We start from the raw sequence: 16,095 nt of genomic DNA, 5'->3' as shown, positions 1-16,095 counted from the left end.
TCAGGCACTCATTCGACAGGGATTTCATAGGCACTAAGTACCCCTATTTAGTAAACTGTGAGCACCTGGTTGGGGGAAATAATGCAGCCAAATGAGGCGGAGACCCAGAAATGGCAGATGGAATTGTGCAATGAGCTTGGCGTCAAGCTGGAGTTCAAACACTGTGCACTATTTACTAGACAGGTGACTTGAGGAAACAATCTTCCTGAGTCTCTTTCCTCACCTGTAAATGTGCATAACAACACTCCCTCACGTGAATGGTTATATTCATCTGGAGAGGCTGTGTGGGTAATGGTGAAGAGAACAGACCCTGGGATCAGACAGATCTGGTTCTAGTTCTACCACTTACTAATATATCTAGGGCAAGCTGCTTTATTTTTTCCAGTAAGCTTCAGTTTGCTCATTTGTAAAATGGGAATAAAGACTCCTCAGAGGCAAAGAAGTAAGTGAAATAGTGTATTCAAAGGACTTAGAAAATTCTAGGTTATGAAAAACATTCAACAAATGGTATGTTTGAGATTTTTAAAAATTGTCCATGATTAGATACAATGAATGACACATGTACTAATTAAAATTAGTACAAACTTCAATGAAACAAAATACGGGGCCATCAAACATGATCCAAAAAAAGTGATCACTTTGTATTTAGTTATTAAAAAACTCTTTAAGGAAGCAGGCCTCTAGCCTCAGACTAGTTTCATGCTCATAAACTAGTTTCTAAAATAGTGTCATTTGTGTGCAGTCATGCAAAAACTCCAAAGTTTCAATACTGCTAAGTCATGCCTCAGCGTGAACCAGAGAAGCATGTCTGGATTTATCTATCCAGTTTGTGTGACCAGAACCCTGGTATCCATAAAGCATTATGCATTTGGTTTAACAATTATGTACCAAAGTATACACCGTGTGATTGTAATAAAAGCCCCTGCAGCAAGGGACAGATCACTTCTCTCAATTCTGGATCATCCATTTTATTTATTCTCTCCCTTTTATTTATTTTTCCCACTGACCCTGTCGGGTTTTAAATGATTTATAAAGCTTATAAAACCTTGCAAGAGTAATCTTGAACTTTGATTTTAAAAATCAACATTTTTCAATCCTAACCTTGCAAATTTGAATGGTGTAAATCAAAGGTCAGCCCCTTATCCAACTCACCCTGTCCTCAGCAACACTGCTACTTCATCCAGATCCGGGAAACCACACAGCTGCCCAGGACACTGCTCCAACCACCCGGTTATTTGGCTCTTACTCTATTATAATCAAGTATGTTTTCACATTTAAAGGTGGACTCTGCATTTTTACAGTCGCAACCGAAATTTTACACAAAATAAAAGTATCTGAAAGAATGAGAGTTTCTGTAATCACCAAAACTAAAATTTGAGAAGCTCCTGGTAAACTGTAATCGTTTGCAAGTGAATACACTGGAACTGGAACCTCACTAGTACACCCACTTTGATCTCTGCTTTGCCCAGCAAGGAGGTCACAATTCGGAAACACTGCGGGGGATGATTCCACGAACGGTAAGGTGATGTGAGGCTTATTTTGAGCAGTGATGGTAGAGCACGAGAACGTGGAGACATTCCCCCCGCCAAGATCACTTCCAGGAGGTCCAGGGGTTAAGAATTACTTTCATGTTTTCCTCTTTAGAAAACATGTGGACAAGAGACACCAGTCAAGCTTGGCCTGCAGACCGGGCGCCGGGGAAGGGGCGAGGCGGACGGTTGAATCACGATCGCCGCGACTACGCACACCTGAGCTTCGGAGGATAAAAGGCGGCACGTGGGACGAAAGACCCAGAGCCTCCAAGCTTCGCTCTCTGCCCAGGCCTAGAGAACTGTGGAAGAAAAGCAACTTCTTTCTTAAGACTGGAGGACGAGGGTCCCCGGAAAAGGAGGGACAGAGAGGAGCCCCCGAGAGTTCCCACACCCATCTCGGGAACACCTGAGGAAACGCGGCCTCGGGAGCCGCGACGCAGCCAGCGGGGGAGGGGGAAAACCAACCGCCATCTTCCCCGGCGCCCAAACCGACAAAGCACAGTGTAGCAGCAGATCTCCGCCGCCGAGGCCCGCCCACTCTCGCGAGACCGCAAAGGCCTCTGGGAAAAGCGGGGGAGGGGAGAGCGAGAGAAGGAAGCCGGGACGCGGGGCTGGGGGCGGGCGGAGGCGGCGAGTGGAGCCTCAGGAAGCAGAAAGGGCGGGGAAAAACGCGACAGACGCGGCATGCAGGCCAATGACGAGCGAGCTCGGGCGGACCGCCAGCCAATGGGCTGTGCGGCTTGGCGCGGGGGGCGGGCGCTGGGGCCGAGGGTAGCTTGAGCGCGGCGGCGGCGTTGTTCAGTCAGAGCGAGAACATTCCAGAGGTGAGTCCGGTGGAGGGGCGGTAGCCCCGCGCCCCCTCCCCCGTCTTCCCCGCCCCCTCGACCCCCGCGGGCCGCTGGCTGGCGGGGAAGGCGCCCCGTCGCCCGCAGCTCACTGCGCCGTCTCTCCGCACCAGGTCGCCAGGCCCCGGGCGCTGAAGGGTGTGGACCCCGGACGTCGCTGGGACAGCCCCTCCCCGCTGCTCGGCGGCGCCTGGCCCGGCCGCTGCTCGCTGCGCTGCCTCCGCCGCCGCTCCTCGGACTCGGGTTCGCGCGCCTCACTTCATCCCAGTCCCGGGCGAGCAGCGTTGGGTTTATGTCTTTATTTGACGAAAACGGTGAGTCGGCGAGCGGGCGGGCTCGGGCCGGTGGGGAGATGGCGGCCGCACAAGATGGCGGCGCGCCGCGTGACCCGCGCGCGCGCGTGTGAGTGTGTGTGTGAGCGCGCGCGTGTGTGTGAGTGTGTGGCGCAGTTCGGCGGGCGGCGGGGCCGGCCTCCGCGTCCCCTCCTCGCCGCACCCCGCTCTCCCCCACCCCCGCCGCGGCCTCCCGGGAGCGCGCCGCGCGGCCCCGCCGCCGCCCGGGGCTGACTCAGGCCTAATTGCTGCATTTATGAGTCATCGCCGCGGCGGGGCGGGGCGGGGCCGGCGCCCCTCGGCCGGTTTCGCTTCCCCCGGCGGAGAGGCGGCCCTGCGTCCGCGGAGAGAGCCCCGGGCGGCGCACATGGCGGAGCTGCCGTGGAAGCTGGCGATGTCGCGCCGGCGCCACGCTCGCCTTGCGGGGGCCGCCGGATCAGCCCTGACAGCTGGGGGCGGGCGCGAAGGGGGCCGGGGTGTTTGCGTGGAGAAGGGAAAGGGGGCCACACTCCCCGCGCGCCAGTCCGGCGAGATCATGCTCCGCAGGCGTAGTTACCGAAATGTGGCTCTGAAGTAAGCGCTCGCTGCCAAAGGCTTCGACCTCGAAGAACAGCTCCACAGCCTGCCGTCCTGGAGCGATGTTGATGTGTCTGAGAAGTTTGTGGGTACCACAGTCTGGGTTGGTGGGGGCGGGGTAGGTCTGGGTTGGTCCTTCGGTTAAAATACGGCCAACCCGCGGAAGCAAGCCGTCGACGTGATGACTGGTCTGATGAAAAGCTGATGCAGCGTAATTTGTCTTGTTTCAGTCAGGCACCGACCAAAGTCACATCTTCGTCAAAATGAAGGCTTTTTGTTGCTACAGGTGTCCCGAGTTACATGAGACTAGTAGCTGTTCTTTGTACATAAACTCATGTTTTTAACGTAGGGGAAGTAGGCGTAATTATACAGAACGGACACGGAGGGATTTCGTTGCAGGAGTTGTTAAACATGGGGGTTGGTTTGTTTTCTCTTTCAGAGCTGTTGCGCAGCCATTGGTACCTGTATTGGGGAAACATAGCATACAAGCAAGAAGCTTACAGCCTCAGTGGCGAAAAATTTTTCATGTCAGAGACCGAGAACTCTTGCAGTCGTTTATGTCATCCCTTCTTCTCCAGACAGAGGATACCAAAAAATTGCAATCAAAGATCTCTTCATCTTATTGATAAAGTCACTAATAAGCCAAAATGTCTGTCAACGTCAACCGCAGCGTGTCAGACCAGTTCTATCGCTACAAGATGCCCCGTCTGATTGCCAAGGTAATACTAAATCTTCATTTTAGTAGCAAGTTCTATGCTTTTTTCATGGATTGTTAAAGGTTGCTTCTCCCAGTGTGGACAATGCAAAATTAAAATTTTTACTTCCTTTAGGTTGAGGGCAAAGGAAATGGAATCAAGACAGTTATAGTCAACATGGTTGACGTAGCGAAAGCGCTTAATCGGCCTCCAACGTGTAAGTAATGCCTCTTGAAAGGAGTCTGAGAACGCATTTTATTGACATAATTGTGATGCTCTCAGTCTGCAAATCTTGCCTGAATTGAGTTAGCTTTTGAGTTAAGTGGAAACTTGGGCAACACTTTTTTAATCTTTTCCATTTAAAAAGAGTGATAATTCTATAAATGAGGGTGAGTAGCCAAAGAGTTATAGAGTAGGAAATGGCAACCCATTGTAGTATTCTTGCCTGGGAAATCCCATGGACAGAGGACCCTTGTAGGCTACAGTCCATGGGGTCAAAAAAAGTCGGACATGACTTGAGTGACTCAGCACTCATCCAAAGATTAGTTAACTGTAATAAATTTTTCCCCCCCAAATAGATCCCACCAAATATTTTGGTTGTGAGCTGGGAGCACAGACCCAGTTTGATGTTAAGAATGACCGTTACATTGTCAATGGATCTCATGAGGCGAATAAGCTGCAAGACATGTTGGATGGATTCATTAAAAAATTTGTTCTCTGTCCTGAGTGTGAGAATCCTGAAACAGATCTGGTGAGTGCCTTTGAGGTTCTTGTCAATAGGAGAAAAACTGTATTTCTGTGATGTCACCAAATCATGTTTCCAAGAAGGCAGAGCAGACTTACATAAATTGCAAAACCTCAAATTTTATTGATGTTTCCATACTGACCTTATGTTAAAAAAAATTCTTTTGATGTTAAACTGGGTTTAGGTGGCTTTTGATGGTTAGTTTCACACTTTGTTTTTGAATTTTCATCATGTGTTAATGGATGACATATTTTTTCTTTTTTGACAGCATGTCAATCCAAAGAAGCAAACAATAGGTAATTCTTGTAAAGCCTGTGGCTATCGAGGCATGCTTGACACACATCATAAACTCTGCACATTCATTCTCAAAAACCCACCTGGTAAGTGCTTGTGATGAACTTCTAAAACCTTAACGTGAAGCAACTGATTGTTGAAAACTGTGGAAGTGTCTTTACCACTAAATAGAATAAGGTTAACCCTTGAACACCCCTGCAAGTGAAAGTTTGCTTATAACAATAAGGTCAGCCCTGTGTATACAAGGATCAACCAACCAACAGTGAATAGTGTAGTACTGTGGTATGTAATTATTGGAGGGGGGGGGAAACTCCATGTAAATGGATCTGTGTGGTTTCAACTTACGTTCAAAGGTCAACTGTTTAATAAACCTGCTGTTGTATGTACTATTAAAGGTCAAGTACAGGCTACCATTAAACTCAACCATATCCTCAGTTTTTAAGACATCTTAGGATGTATGAAATATTGGACAAATTGTGATGGGGTCATAGTAAAAGATCTACCTCTAGAATTGTTCAGTCGTTAGTTGAGTCTGACTCTCTGCAACCCCACGGACTGCTTCTGGAATACTCATTTGTACATGAGGGCCTTGGCTCAGTAGGCCGAAGTGGCTTTAGAGCATGCAAGCAACACTCTGTGGCAGATAACCAAAATTGTCTGACACAATTTGAGCTTGCTATAACAAGAAAGTCTAACCTATTCCGGTGTTCTCTTTTCTGTGAGACTAGCCGTTATATAGACTTAAACACTGTTCCAGTTTTTGGCTGAAGCATAGTTGAGAATACCTTTGTTTATCAGTTTATGAGGAGTGGAAAGAGAGGGCCATGAGTGCCCACTTTTAACTTGAAGTACTTGATCCACTGAGGCGTCACCTTGTGGTCTTTATTTCATTGTTCAGTCGCTACGTGGTGTCCAACTCTTAATTTTATTAAAACAGCTAACATCTTTGATATTTACTGGCTTTTCTTTCTTAGACTTAGTCGATTACCTATGAAACACAGTAAATGAATTTGATTTATGAACCCTTTTAGAATTACAGGTAGCATTTTCTGTGGTTTTCTGAGGGGAGGGTTTTAAATGTTAATGGTGGCAATAAGGTTAATACAACTCATGGTACTCAACTTTCTTTTCTTTTTATCTGTGTAGAGAATAGTGATAGTAGTACAGGAAAAAAAGAAAAGGAAAAGAAAAATAGAAAGGGCAAAGACAAGGAAAATGGCTCCGTTTCCAGCAGTGAGACACCCCCACCACCACCAAATGAGATCAGTCCTCCTCCACATGCTGTGGTGAGTGCAAGGTTTGAGGGGGGGTGGGCATTAAAATGGTGTAAAATGTGACCTTTGGTTGAGGTGGGCAGAAACAAACTGCTTTTCTGTGAACAATGCACCAGTACATTGGGTTCCAGGTGCTTATTGGTTGATTAAATAGAAATTTAGTGAGAAAATGATAATTTCACTAGAAATCTGGATTTTTTTTTTTTTTTTTTTTTTTTTTTACACCTTTAAGGTCTCTTTTTGGCCAAGCATTTTTGTTATTAAAAACAGGAAGAAGAAGAGGATGACGACTGGGGGGAGGATACAACAGAGGAAGCTCAAAGGCGCAGAATGGATGAAATCAGTGACCATGCAAAAGTTTTAACCCTCAGTGACGATTTGGAAAGGACTGTTGAAGAGCGGGTCAATATCCTGTTTGATTTTGTTAAGGTAAAAACATTTTGTTGATCAGTAAGTCAGCTTCTACCTAGCCTTGAGCTTTTGCTAGATATTTATTACCTTAAGCTGTTTGTTCAAAAAAATTTCTGAGGGTGGTTCCAGGCACTGTTTTTGGCAGGTGTGTATTATTTAGAAGTTGTAGAATCTTCAGTTAGGTAAGGGAAAGGTTCATCAGAGCAGAGACTATGGTGCTGTGCTTAGTCACTCAGTCGTGTGCAACTCTTTTGCGACCCCATGGACTACAGCCTTCCAGACTCTCTCTGTGGAATTGTCCAGGCCTGAGTGGGTAACCGTTTACTTCTCCAGGGGATCTTCCCAACCCAGGGATCGAACCCATGTGCAGGATCCTGCATTGCAGGCAGATTGTTTACCATCTGAGCTACCAAGGAAGTCCCTGGGGATAAGAATGAGAGTCCCTCCATCTCACTGAATTGCTGCTTTTGTTTTGTTTTTAACGTGCTTCCTTTTATTTGCAGAAAAAGAAAGAAGAAGGTATTATTGACTCATCTGACAAAGAGATTGTAGCTGAAGCAGAAAGACTGGATGTAAAAGCCATGGGCCCTCTTGTTTTGACTGAAGTTCTTTTTAATGAGAAAATTAGAGAACAAATTAAGAAATATAGGCGCCATTTCTTACGAGTAAGCAAATTGTTCTATGTTCATAGTGAGATTTGCAGATGTGTGACCTTGGAAACATTTTAAGCTCCCGTTTATTCTGTCATCCTGAAAAAATGGAAATAACTGACCTACCCTTAACAAGCATGAGAGTATCTGGAAAATGCTACATGTGGTCCCGTATATGTGAAGTAAATTAGAAATCTTTAAGCATTGACTTCTTACTGTTATAGGGCCGTTACATCTAAGAAAGCTTGTTAACGCCAAGAATATCTATTTGCAGTTTTGTCACAACAACAAAAAAGCTCAGCGGTACCTTCTTCATGGTTTGGAGTGTGTGGTAGCAATGCATCAAGCTCAGCTCATTTCCAAGATTCCACATATCTTGAAGGAGATGTATGACGCAGACCTTTTGGAGGAAGAGGTCATCATTAGCTGGTCGGAAAAGGTGGGGAATATATTGATGAGCTCTAAAAGATTAGAAGGATTGGGGCTTTTTTGGAAAAAGTTTTCTAACGCCTAGTCTCTACTTGCTTGACTGGTATAATCTGTAGGGTGATCCCCACCATGGTAGCTTCTAGTAACGACCAAAGAAAATCTTTTCCTCTTTGCTGAATACGTTTAATCTGTTGAGAGTTTGAGATTAATATGTGTTCCAGTCTCCTCAAAGGATGGGTATAGACAATTATGTATAACTCAAGTTAACTGTTATGTTGTTTGAACTAAAAATTTTACTAAACGTTTTTTAGACCTCTAAGAAATATGTCTCAAAAGAGCTTGCCAAAGAGATTCGTGTCAAAGCGGAACCTTTTATAAAATGGTTGAAGGAAGCAGAGGAAGAATCTTCCGGTGGTGAAGATGATGATGAAGATGAGAATATTGAGGTAAACGCTGGGGAAATTGTTAAATACCATGTTAGTGGTAAGTGTTTGAGAACTATAAAATGCCAATATTAGATAGTTGCAAATTAAACATAATTAGGAAGGGAATCACATTAATAGAAAAAGTGCTAGAAATCTCTCCTACCCCCGGACATCATGATTTCAAATAAATACTGTGTGGGTTCTCAGAGGGTTTTGTTTCACCTCAGTTATATAGGGGTCTATAAATTCAGAGTGTTAACTTAGTTTTTACATAAATTTAAAATTTTTCACGAACAAATGGCTATTTCTAGGTAGTTTTTCTCCTTTGTTGACCACTGACTATTATTTTTATGAGCAGTTTTACAGGGATAAAAGTTTACAATGAAAAATCTTTTGTTTTACCAGGTGGTGTATTCAAAGACTGCCAGTGTACCGAAAGTTGAAGCTGTAAAGTCTGACAACAAAGATGATGACATTGATATTGATGCCATTTAAAGGGGTGGGTGCAGCCCAGCTTAACAATGTAATGCTGAGAATCTTTTTGCATCATTGGCCAGAAGTGCAACATGAATGTGCAAAAGCTAAAATGGCTTAACATCATGCTACACTTTTCTACTAAAAATGTATTGCTGTGAGTGGTCTGTATTTAAACCCAACAAGACATCTAGGGAGTCCATACACATATCAGTGAGCAGGTATAGTTTGCTTATTTATAGCATGTTTCTTTTTGAAAAATTAGTGGTGGACACATTTGGATCACATTTATACAGTTCTAAAAAATAAAGATTTGATTTTGGTCATTCTTCAGATTTTTGACTCTGAATGACTTAAGTAAGCTGAAATAATCGGCTCCTTGAAAAATGTTGTACCATCATTTAACCTGATAGGATTGTTGGAGCCTGTTAGATATTAGGTGCCGAGACTTTAATGAGGTCCTTTAGCAGAATGTGAACATAAACTTACAAATACCTTACTCAGTCATTAGGGAATACATAGTGCTTTTTAAGTCTTACCTCTGGTCCCTGAAATTGGCATCTGATGATGTGTGTGCTTCCCGTGCCGAGGTGGACAGATGATCAAATGGCAGTGCAGCACCTTTATCTCACCAAGAAGCGAAAATGACCTGAGTGTCCTATAAACTTAAGAGCAGGTTTTGAAACTTGAATTGTGTTTCTTTTTTAAAAGTCTATACTTGCCCCAAATTGTAGTCTTGAAGTCGTATGCATTGCACGTTGGATGAGCCAGGGGAATTATTACATTAACATAAAAGCATTTTATTATGTGTATGTAGCTGTTGCTTTATACTGAGAAAATGGAAATTTGGGGGAGTGATTAAATACTAACAATCTCTGATTTTATTTGAGGGAAACAGGAAAAGATGAAATTGATCTCAAGCAAAAACTGAGCGTTAACTTCTCAGCATTTACTCTTGATTCAAATTACAGTTTCAGAATACTTAGACATACTGTATCTTTTGTTTAGTGTGAATTTTTCCCTGGATACTATGGTTCTTTTATTTTTGCATTTGGATACGTAACTTATGCTTTTTCGGTTTTTGTTGCTATCTTGCCAAAATAAGTATTAACTGTGTCTCAAACTCCCTGCTACAGCCCCCCAAAAATGTGTTATTTAAAAGAAGAAAAAAAGCTAAAAGCATGTTTCTAAATCATAGCCTATATTTTGGTGTAAGACTTGGTGTGTTTTTATTTCATACTGAATATAGTGAGATACCCAAGAAGACTGGTGATGGCAACGAGGGCCTGACCCAGCCCATCCTGGGCTTTAGATTTGGGAATAACATCATTGGGAATTGCTTGCCCAATTTGCTGATCTAAACTCACTTGATAGAAGGGCTTATGAGAATATCTTAGAAGTCTTGAAGGTACAAATTTACACAGAACATACAGTGTGGGAATCAAATGCATGGAGTGAACTTTGTTTGGAACACTGGCTTACATCATTCATCTCTTTGTGATCCATCTCATAGATTACAAGATGTTAACAAATGTATGTAAGTTTTTTTCACATTGAAATTACACAATCTGGTATAATAAAACCTTGTTAGCTTGATACTTTAAGGAAAAACACTGGCATTCTCACTGGGGAGATACAAAGTGGTCTCCAGCTGCCTTTTTTTTTTTTTTTTTAATTTTGTTGAGATTGAAGGAGAGTCATATGTCTATGTGGAGGGAATGTGCTTTGTCACACCAAAGATAAGAGGCTTTTGTAAATTCACATCTTACCTAGGTGTTAAATTTCTTGCCATTTTCTGAAATTTTGGGGAGTACCAAGTTGCATTCAGGATACCCATTATCAAGCTAATGAGGTTCTGTTATAGAAGGGTTTTTTCCCTTTTTTCCTCCTCTCCCCCGCCCCTCTTAAATCTGAAGGAAAACGTTCAGGGCTTCTAAAACACTAAAGAAAATTTTGGCTTAGACCAGTGTTCAGTCTAGTGCCAAACTTAAAATGGGATTCAAATCCACATAGTAAGGAATTTATTCATAGCAGCTATCCTGGTAGAGTGATCTTTCACTTTGCTCTATTCAACTGTCTTAAAATTTCCTGTTTCAAACAGCTGTTATTTGATTAAAACAATGTTAAAATTATTTTTGTCTCTGCTTTAATATTAATCTGAATTTTTGTTTATAAAGTTGGAGAATTGAAAACTCCCTTTTGGTAGCTGTTGCTTCAAATTTGTGTTGGATGTTTCTTTGTGCCGTTGTGTCCCTACTCAGAAAACCCATGTTGCTAATTAAAATGGCTTTCCTTAGATCTTGTGTTCCTAATCTGTATCTCAAATTGATTAGAAACTGAAAAAATCTGCCTTCATCTGATTTCTTAGTTGATGAGTGACTTTAGCTGGGTCAAGTATGCAGTTAAATAACTGGGTATAGCATTTCTCTTTAGTTAAGAAAGGAATGTTTCTAAAATTCTCTGAGGTTAATGAACTTGTAAGGTGCTATGTGGGGTCCTAAAGGTTTGAGAGAAGTGGTGGTCTCTGAAATCCGGTGTGTTCCACGTGCAGCTGTGTTAGGATTGCTCCCCACTGTTTACTGTAATACACTAAGCCTTTGACCTGGACAAAAACAACAAAAGGGTACTGGTGTGGATGAGCCTTCTACATTTTGTGTGTTAGCTCAATCTTTGTGGTATCTGAGATGTATTACCCTGTGGTCACTCGACTAGCCTGGCTGCTGTGTCTTGTAGGGCTTAGATAACATGTTTAAAACCCAAACAAGATTCTGTTGGAACCTACTTAAATTTTAAGTAAATTTTACTTTTAATGAAACCAAACTCTTAAGGGTTTAAATTTTTGTTACCGTGCAAACCTTATCCAAGGAACTCTCGATTGCTCTGACCTGCCAGTATTCCAAGAGTAGCCCCCAAATGCCAGTTTGTCCAGTTTCTGCATTGTCAGTTTCAGTGGTTGTACAAATTTCAGTTACACGTGACCATTCCAAAGGTTCAGAGTGCTCTCAGTACCAGGAACAGTATGGCACTGGAATCGCTCTGCCTCTCTCACTGTTGTGTGGTTTGTGTTCCGTGTTTCCTAAACTGAGTTAGGCTTACATCTTCTGTGTCCCCGGTACCCTGTATAGACCATTCCACAAATGACACTCCTTAAAGACCTGCTGAAGTAGTTACGGTGACTCTGCACAGCCTCCAGAATTTGTCCTTCTGAGCCCTTTGTTCATAGGAGGTTGGGAGCGCAAGTGCAGAGTTCTGTATTCTAGCCCCAGCCCGATAAAGAGGTCTTCAGAAATTGCCAGTTCTTTATTGTTCAGTTGCTGTTATGTCCAACTCTGCAACACTCAGGGCTGTAGCACACCAGGCTTTCCTGTGCTTCACTATCCGAAGTTTGCTCAAATTCACGTCCATTGAAATTGGTGATGGCATTCAACCATCTCGTTCTTCACCGCCCTCTTTGACCTTCAGTCATTCCCACCATCAGGGTCTTCTACATTGAGTCAGCTCTTCACATCAGATGGCCAGAATACTGTAGTTTCAGTACCAGTGCTTCCAGTGCCAACCTTGCACCCTACCTGTACTGGCCTGCACTCACACTTGCTCCAACTTTGGCTGTACTTTAAGATTTACTTAATGGCTGCAGTTGGTCTTCATTGCTGCATGTGGTCTTTCTCTAGTGCCAAGTGGGCTCTGGTGCACAGGCTTTACTAACTGGCAGCATGTGGGCTCAGTAGTTCTGGAGCATGGTCTTAGTTACTCCTTGCCATGTGGCATCCCCAGACCAGGGATTGAACCCAAGTCCCTAGCATTAGCAGGTAGGTTCTTTACCACTCAGCCACCAGGACCGCTATGCCCACTTCACACAGGACAGGGATGGAACTCTGGAGGAGGGAGGAAATGATTGAGACTTTGAGGAATGTCTTTTAAGAGGTAGCATTTCAAAGAGTATTTTGCCTGGTAGAAGTAAGCAGGGGAGCACTAATGAAAAGTAGAAGCTCCTCTTAGCTGAATGCAGTGCATGGTGGTGGTGAGGCGGGAGGAGAGGACAGGATTGACCTGGAAGCTGAGCTCCAGAGGGCTGAATGTCTACAAGTTGCAGGAATGGAATTGCATTTGTATCCTGCCAGGAGTGCTAAGCCACTGTGGGAGTGGAGAGGTGTGGAAGTGGAGATCTATATCCCATGGCTCACAAAACCAGCAACTGCCTCAAGGGTAGACTGGTCAGATGAGGATGCACATTGCCTCAGGAAGGCTGGGCTCCCCAAGCAACGTGTCTGTTCTAAGGGCATAGTGTCAAGTTGGAAGGATTAACAACCCCAAACCCCTGTCCCATCTGCAGCAGAATCTGAAAGTGCAGGAGTATTGGAATTTTCCCTTGAAACAAAGATACCCTGTTGGGGGTAAGGGCAGCACCCAGGAGGGGGTTCCAGGAGGTTTCAGAGCCTGGGTGAACATGGTTCTCCGGTTAGGACCTTCAGGTCGAGAGCAGCCATCAAGTGGCTGCAGGGTTGGATTCCCCAGAGCAAAGGAAGAGTTTCAGATGGGATCAGCGGTCACGTGTAGTCAGGTTCATTTGGTGACAACCCAAAGTCGTGTGGAGAAGGCAGTGGCACCCCAGTCTGGTGGGCTGTCGGACACGACTGAGCGACTTCACTTCACTTGTCACGCTCTTGCCTGGAGAATCCCAGGCATGGTGGAGCCTGGTGGGCTGCTGTCTATGGGGTCGCACAGAGTTGGACACGACTGAAGTGACTTAGCAGCAGCAGCAAAGTCCTGGGGAGAAGGGTTTCCCAAGGGTTTATGCCGGTTGTATAGCACAAGCCTGGCCTTGCACAGATCCAAAGATAGCAGCAGATCCAGCCTTGGGGACACATGATATCAACTAGGCATCTGAGCAAGAAAGGACATTTCCTCCAGTGTGCTGCTCACCTGTGCTTCTCTCAAGGTTTCTCTTGACTGTCTCCACTACCCATGAGTTTTCTGGCCCTGCAGGGCTGCACCAAAACTATTTGGCTCTTTCATGGCAATCGGGGTTCTGTTGAAGCTGCATAATGCCTAGTTTTCCAGACTTCCCAGTTCAGATCTGATGGGCTCCACTGGTCTTCAGCATTTGTCAGGTTGACTTGTACTATGAGCTTCACTGGCAGCTCCAGTCAAACGTACCTGGGAATGAAGGGGTGGGGGTGTGTGGATTTTAAACACTGCTGCCAAAGGCTACCTCAAAATGGGAATTTGTGATTGGAGCCAGAGAAATCCTAGTCCTTGGAGATATTTAGAACAGGTTACTTTTCACTGGAACCTAAGTTCTCTGTAAAGGACATCTGTTCACCAGCCACCTGATACCACCGGTTTAACAGCAAATGGACTCTGCCCTTCATTGAGTGACCAGCACTTGAGTTTTCCTGTGTGGGAGGCAAGAGGGGACAGGACATGGGTCCTGCTGAGGCGATCATGCAGTCTGCTGGAGGCACAGTTTGGGAAGCTGCTGGAGGTTACTTGAGAGGTGGCCTTGCACAGTTGTGGTTAGTGTCTGTGAGTGACCATCAGTGACGGTTTCCTGAGAGGATGCAGAGTGGAGGAGTCCATGAGTTTAGTAACATTCTCCGGGCCATTTGGGAGACCCGAATGATAGAGCCAGAGTAATATTTGATAGAAAAATCAAGACTGGTGGCCAGACTATAGGTAACAACACAAGGGACATCAAGGAGCTAAAGATGTGGAGAAAGTCAAGATGATGTCTTAAAATGTTGAATTATGGAGTTAAAAAGTACAGTAGCTAAAATGAGAAATTCACCAGAGGGATTTAAGGCAGCATTTGGACACATACAAGAGTCAGGAAACTTGAAAGATAGGCCAATGGAAATTACAGACTGAAAAAAAAATTTTTTAATAGAACCTAAGTGACCTGTGAAACACCATGAAGAGTAACATACGCATTGTGGGAGTCTCAGAAGGGGAAGAGAGAGAGCTAAAAGGACGAGAATATTTGAAGAAATAACAGGTGAGAAGGTCCCTAAGTAAATGAATGAGGCTCCACAAACATCTAAGAGACTTAAGTTCCAAGTAAGATAAACAGGGCCACCAGAGACCATCAGATTTCTGAAAGGTACAGAGATCTTGAAGGCATTAAGAGAAGCAAGTCATACAGGGCCCTGATAACACACAGGTTTGCATCAGGAATCTCGGAGACTAGAAGGCAGTGAGTTGATCTTTTAAAATGCTGAAAGAAGGAAAAAGCCTGTCAACCAAGAATACAAGACTGTCAAAACTTCAAAAAGGAGGGAGGAATTGAGACATTCCTGGATAAACAAAAGCTGAGGGCCTTGGCAAGAAATGCTTGAGGGATTCCTGCAGGGTAAAACTAAAGGACGGGGCAATAAAGCAAGCAAAAAATCCCGATAAAGGTAAATACATTAAACATTACAAAAGCCAACATTGTTAACTTGTAATTGTCTGCGTGGTTTAAGAAAATGATACATTAAAAATAATTATTAATCTAAAAGCTAGTAGTATAACTGTTATGTTTGAGGGCACTACACAGTATAAAGATGTTACTTTGTGACATCAACAGGTACAGTTAGGGATAGAGGGTAGGGTAAAGCTATAAAGGAGAAGAGATTGTTAGAATTGTGTAAATTCAAGTTAGAGTGTCATAACTGAAGGGTGTCATATGTAGTGCCCATGATGACCACAAAAGAACACAGCCCTGGATGCGATGGCAGGGACGACTTCCCTGGCGTCCAGTGGTTAAGACTTTGTGGTTCCAGTGTACGGCTCGCGGGTTTGATACCTGGTTGGTGATCTAAGGTCTCACATGCCATAAAGTGTGGCCAAAAAAATAAACTGCAAAAGAAATTCAAGCATTTATTGCAAAAAAATTTTTTTCAAATGCAAAAGACAATAGTAATGCAGGCAGGAAGTGAACAAAAAGCTATGAGACATACAGGAAGAAAACAAGTAGCACAAGGACAGAATTAAGTCCCTGCTGCTGCTAAGTCGCTTCAGTCATGTCCGACTCTGCGATCCCATAGTCCCTATTTAGCAGTAATACTTTAAATGAATTAAGCTGCCTGATCAAAAGACAGAGATTGGCAGAGTGAATACAAACATGACCCAACAACAAGCCATCTACAAAAGACACACACGAGATTCAAACACAAAAAGATGGAAAGAGTAGAAAAAAATATTCCATGGTAATAATAGAAATGAGGGGTGGCTATACTAATGTCAGACAAAATGGAGTTTAAATCAAAAAAGTCTATGAGAGGAAGACTGTGTGTTAAGAGTTTGAATACAAGATGAACAATTACACACCTAATAACAGACCAGCAAGATGTAGGAAGGAAAAACTGACAGAATCGAAGGGAGAACTAGACGATGTATAGTCGTGGTTGGAGACTATATGCCCTACTGTCAGTA

General features: G+C 43.9%; 2 protein-coding genes and 1 non-coding gene across 3 annotated transcripts; 2 read left to right on the top strand and 1 right to left on the bottom strand.

The window, feature by feature from the left end:
- Positions 1-1,373: 1,373 nt before the first annotated feature.
- On the bottom strand, positions 1,374-3,078 carry LOC147348895 (uncharacterized). The gene is made up of 3 exons (XM_086365447.1): positions 3,003-3,078; positions 1,939-2,943; positions 1,374-1,831 (listed from the first exon to the last, which is right to left on the bottom strand). The coding sequence occupies exons 1-3, from the start codon at positions 3,076-3,078 to the stop codon at positions 1,824-1,826; spliced, it is 1,089 nt and encodes a 362-aa protein (XP_086221573.1). The 3' UTR covers positions 1,374-1,823.
- EIF5 (eukaryotic translation initiation factor 5) lies at positions 2,287-10,980 on the top strand. The gene is made up of 12 exons (XM_086362792.1): positions 2,287-2,356; positions 2,491-2,691; positions 3,725-4,004; positions 4,116-4,197; positions 4,559-4,731; positions 4,994-5,105; positions 6,166-6,305; positions 6,564-6,722; positions 7,208-7,369; positions 7,629-7,793; positions 8,095-8,229; positions 8,614-10,980. Exons 3-12 carry the CDS (start codon positions 3,933-3,935, stop codon positions 8,701-8,703), a joined length of 1,290 nt encoding a protein of 429 aa, XP_086218918.1. The 5' UTR covers positions 2,287-2,356; positions 2,491-2,691; positions 3,725-3,932; the 3' UTR covers positions 8,704-10,980.
- On the top strand, positions 5,644-5,769 carry LOC147348894 (small nucleolar RNA SNORA28). Its single transcript, XR_015150782.1, has one exon. It is a non-coding gene; the product is annotated as a small nucleolar RNA SNORA28 (small nucleolar RNA).
- Positions 10,981-16,095: the final 5,115 nt, after the last annotated feature.

This window comes from Bos grunniens, chromosome 21 (assembly GCF_055505025.1).
Source record: "Bos grunniens cultivar Pamir isolate PY7600 chromosome 21, Bosgru_T2T1.0, whole genome shotgun sequence".
NCBI lineage: Eukaryota > Metazoa > Chordata > Mammalia > Artiodactyla > Bovidae > Bos > Bos grunniens.
This window is presented reverse-complemented; position numbering and strand designations above follow the sequence as displayed.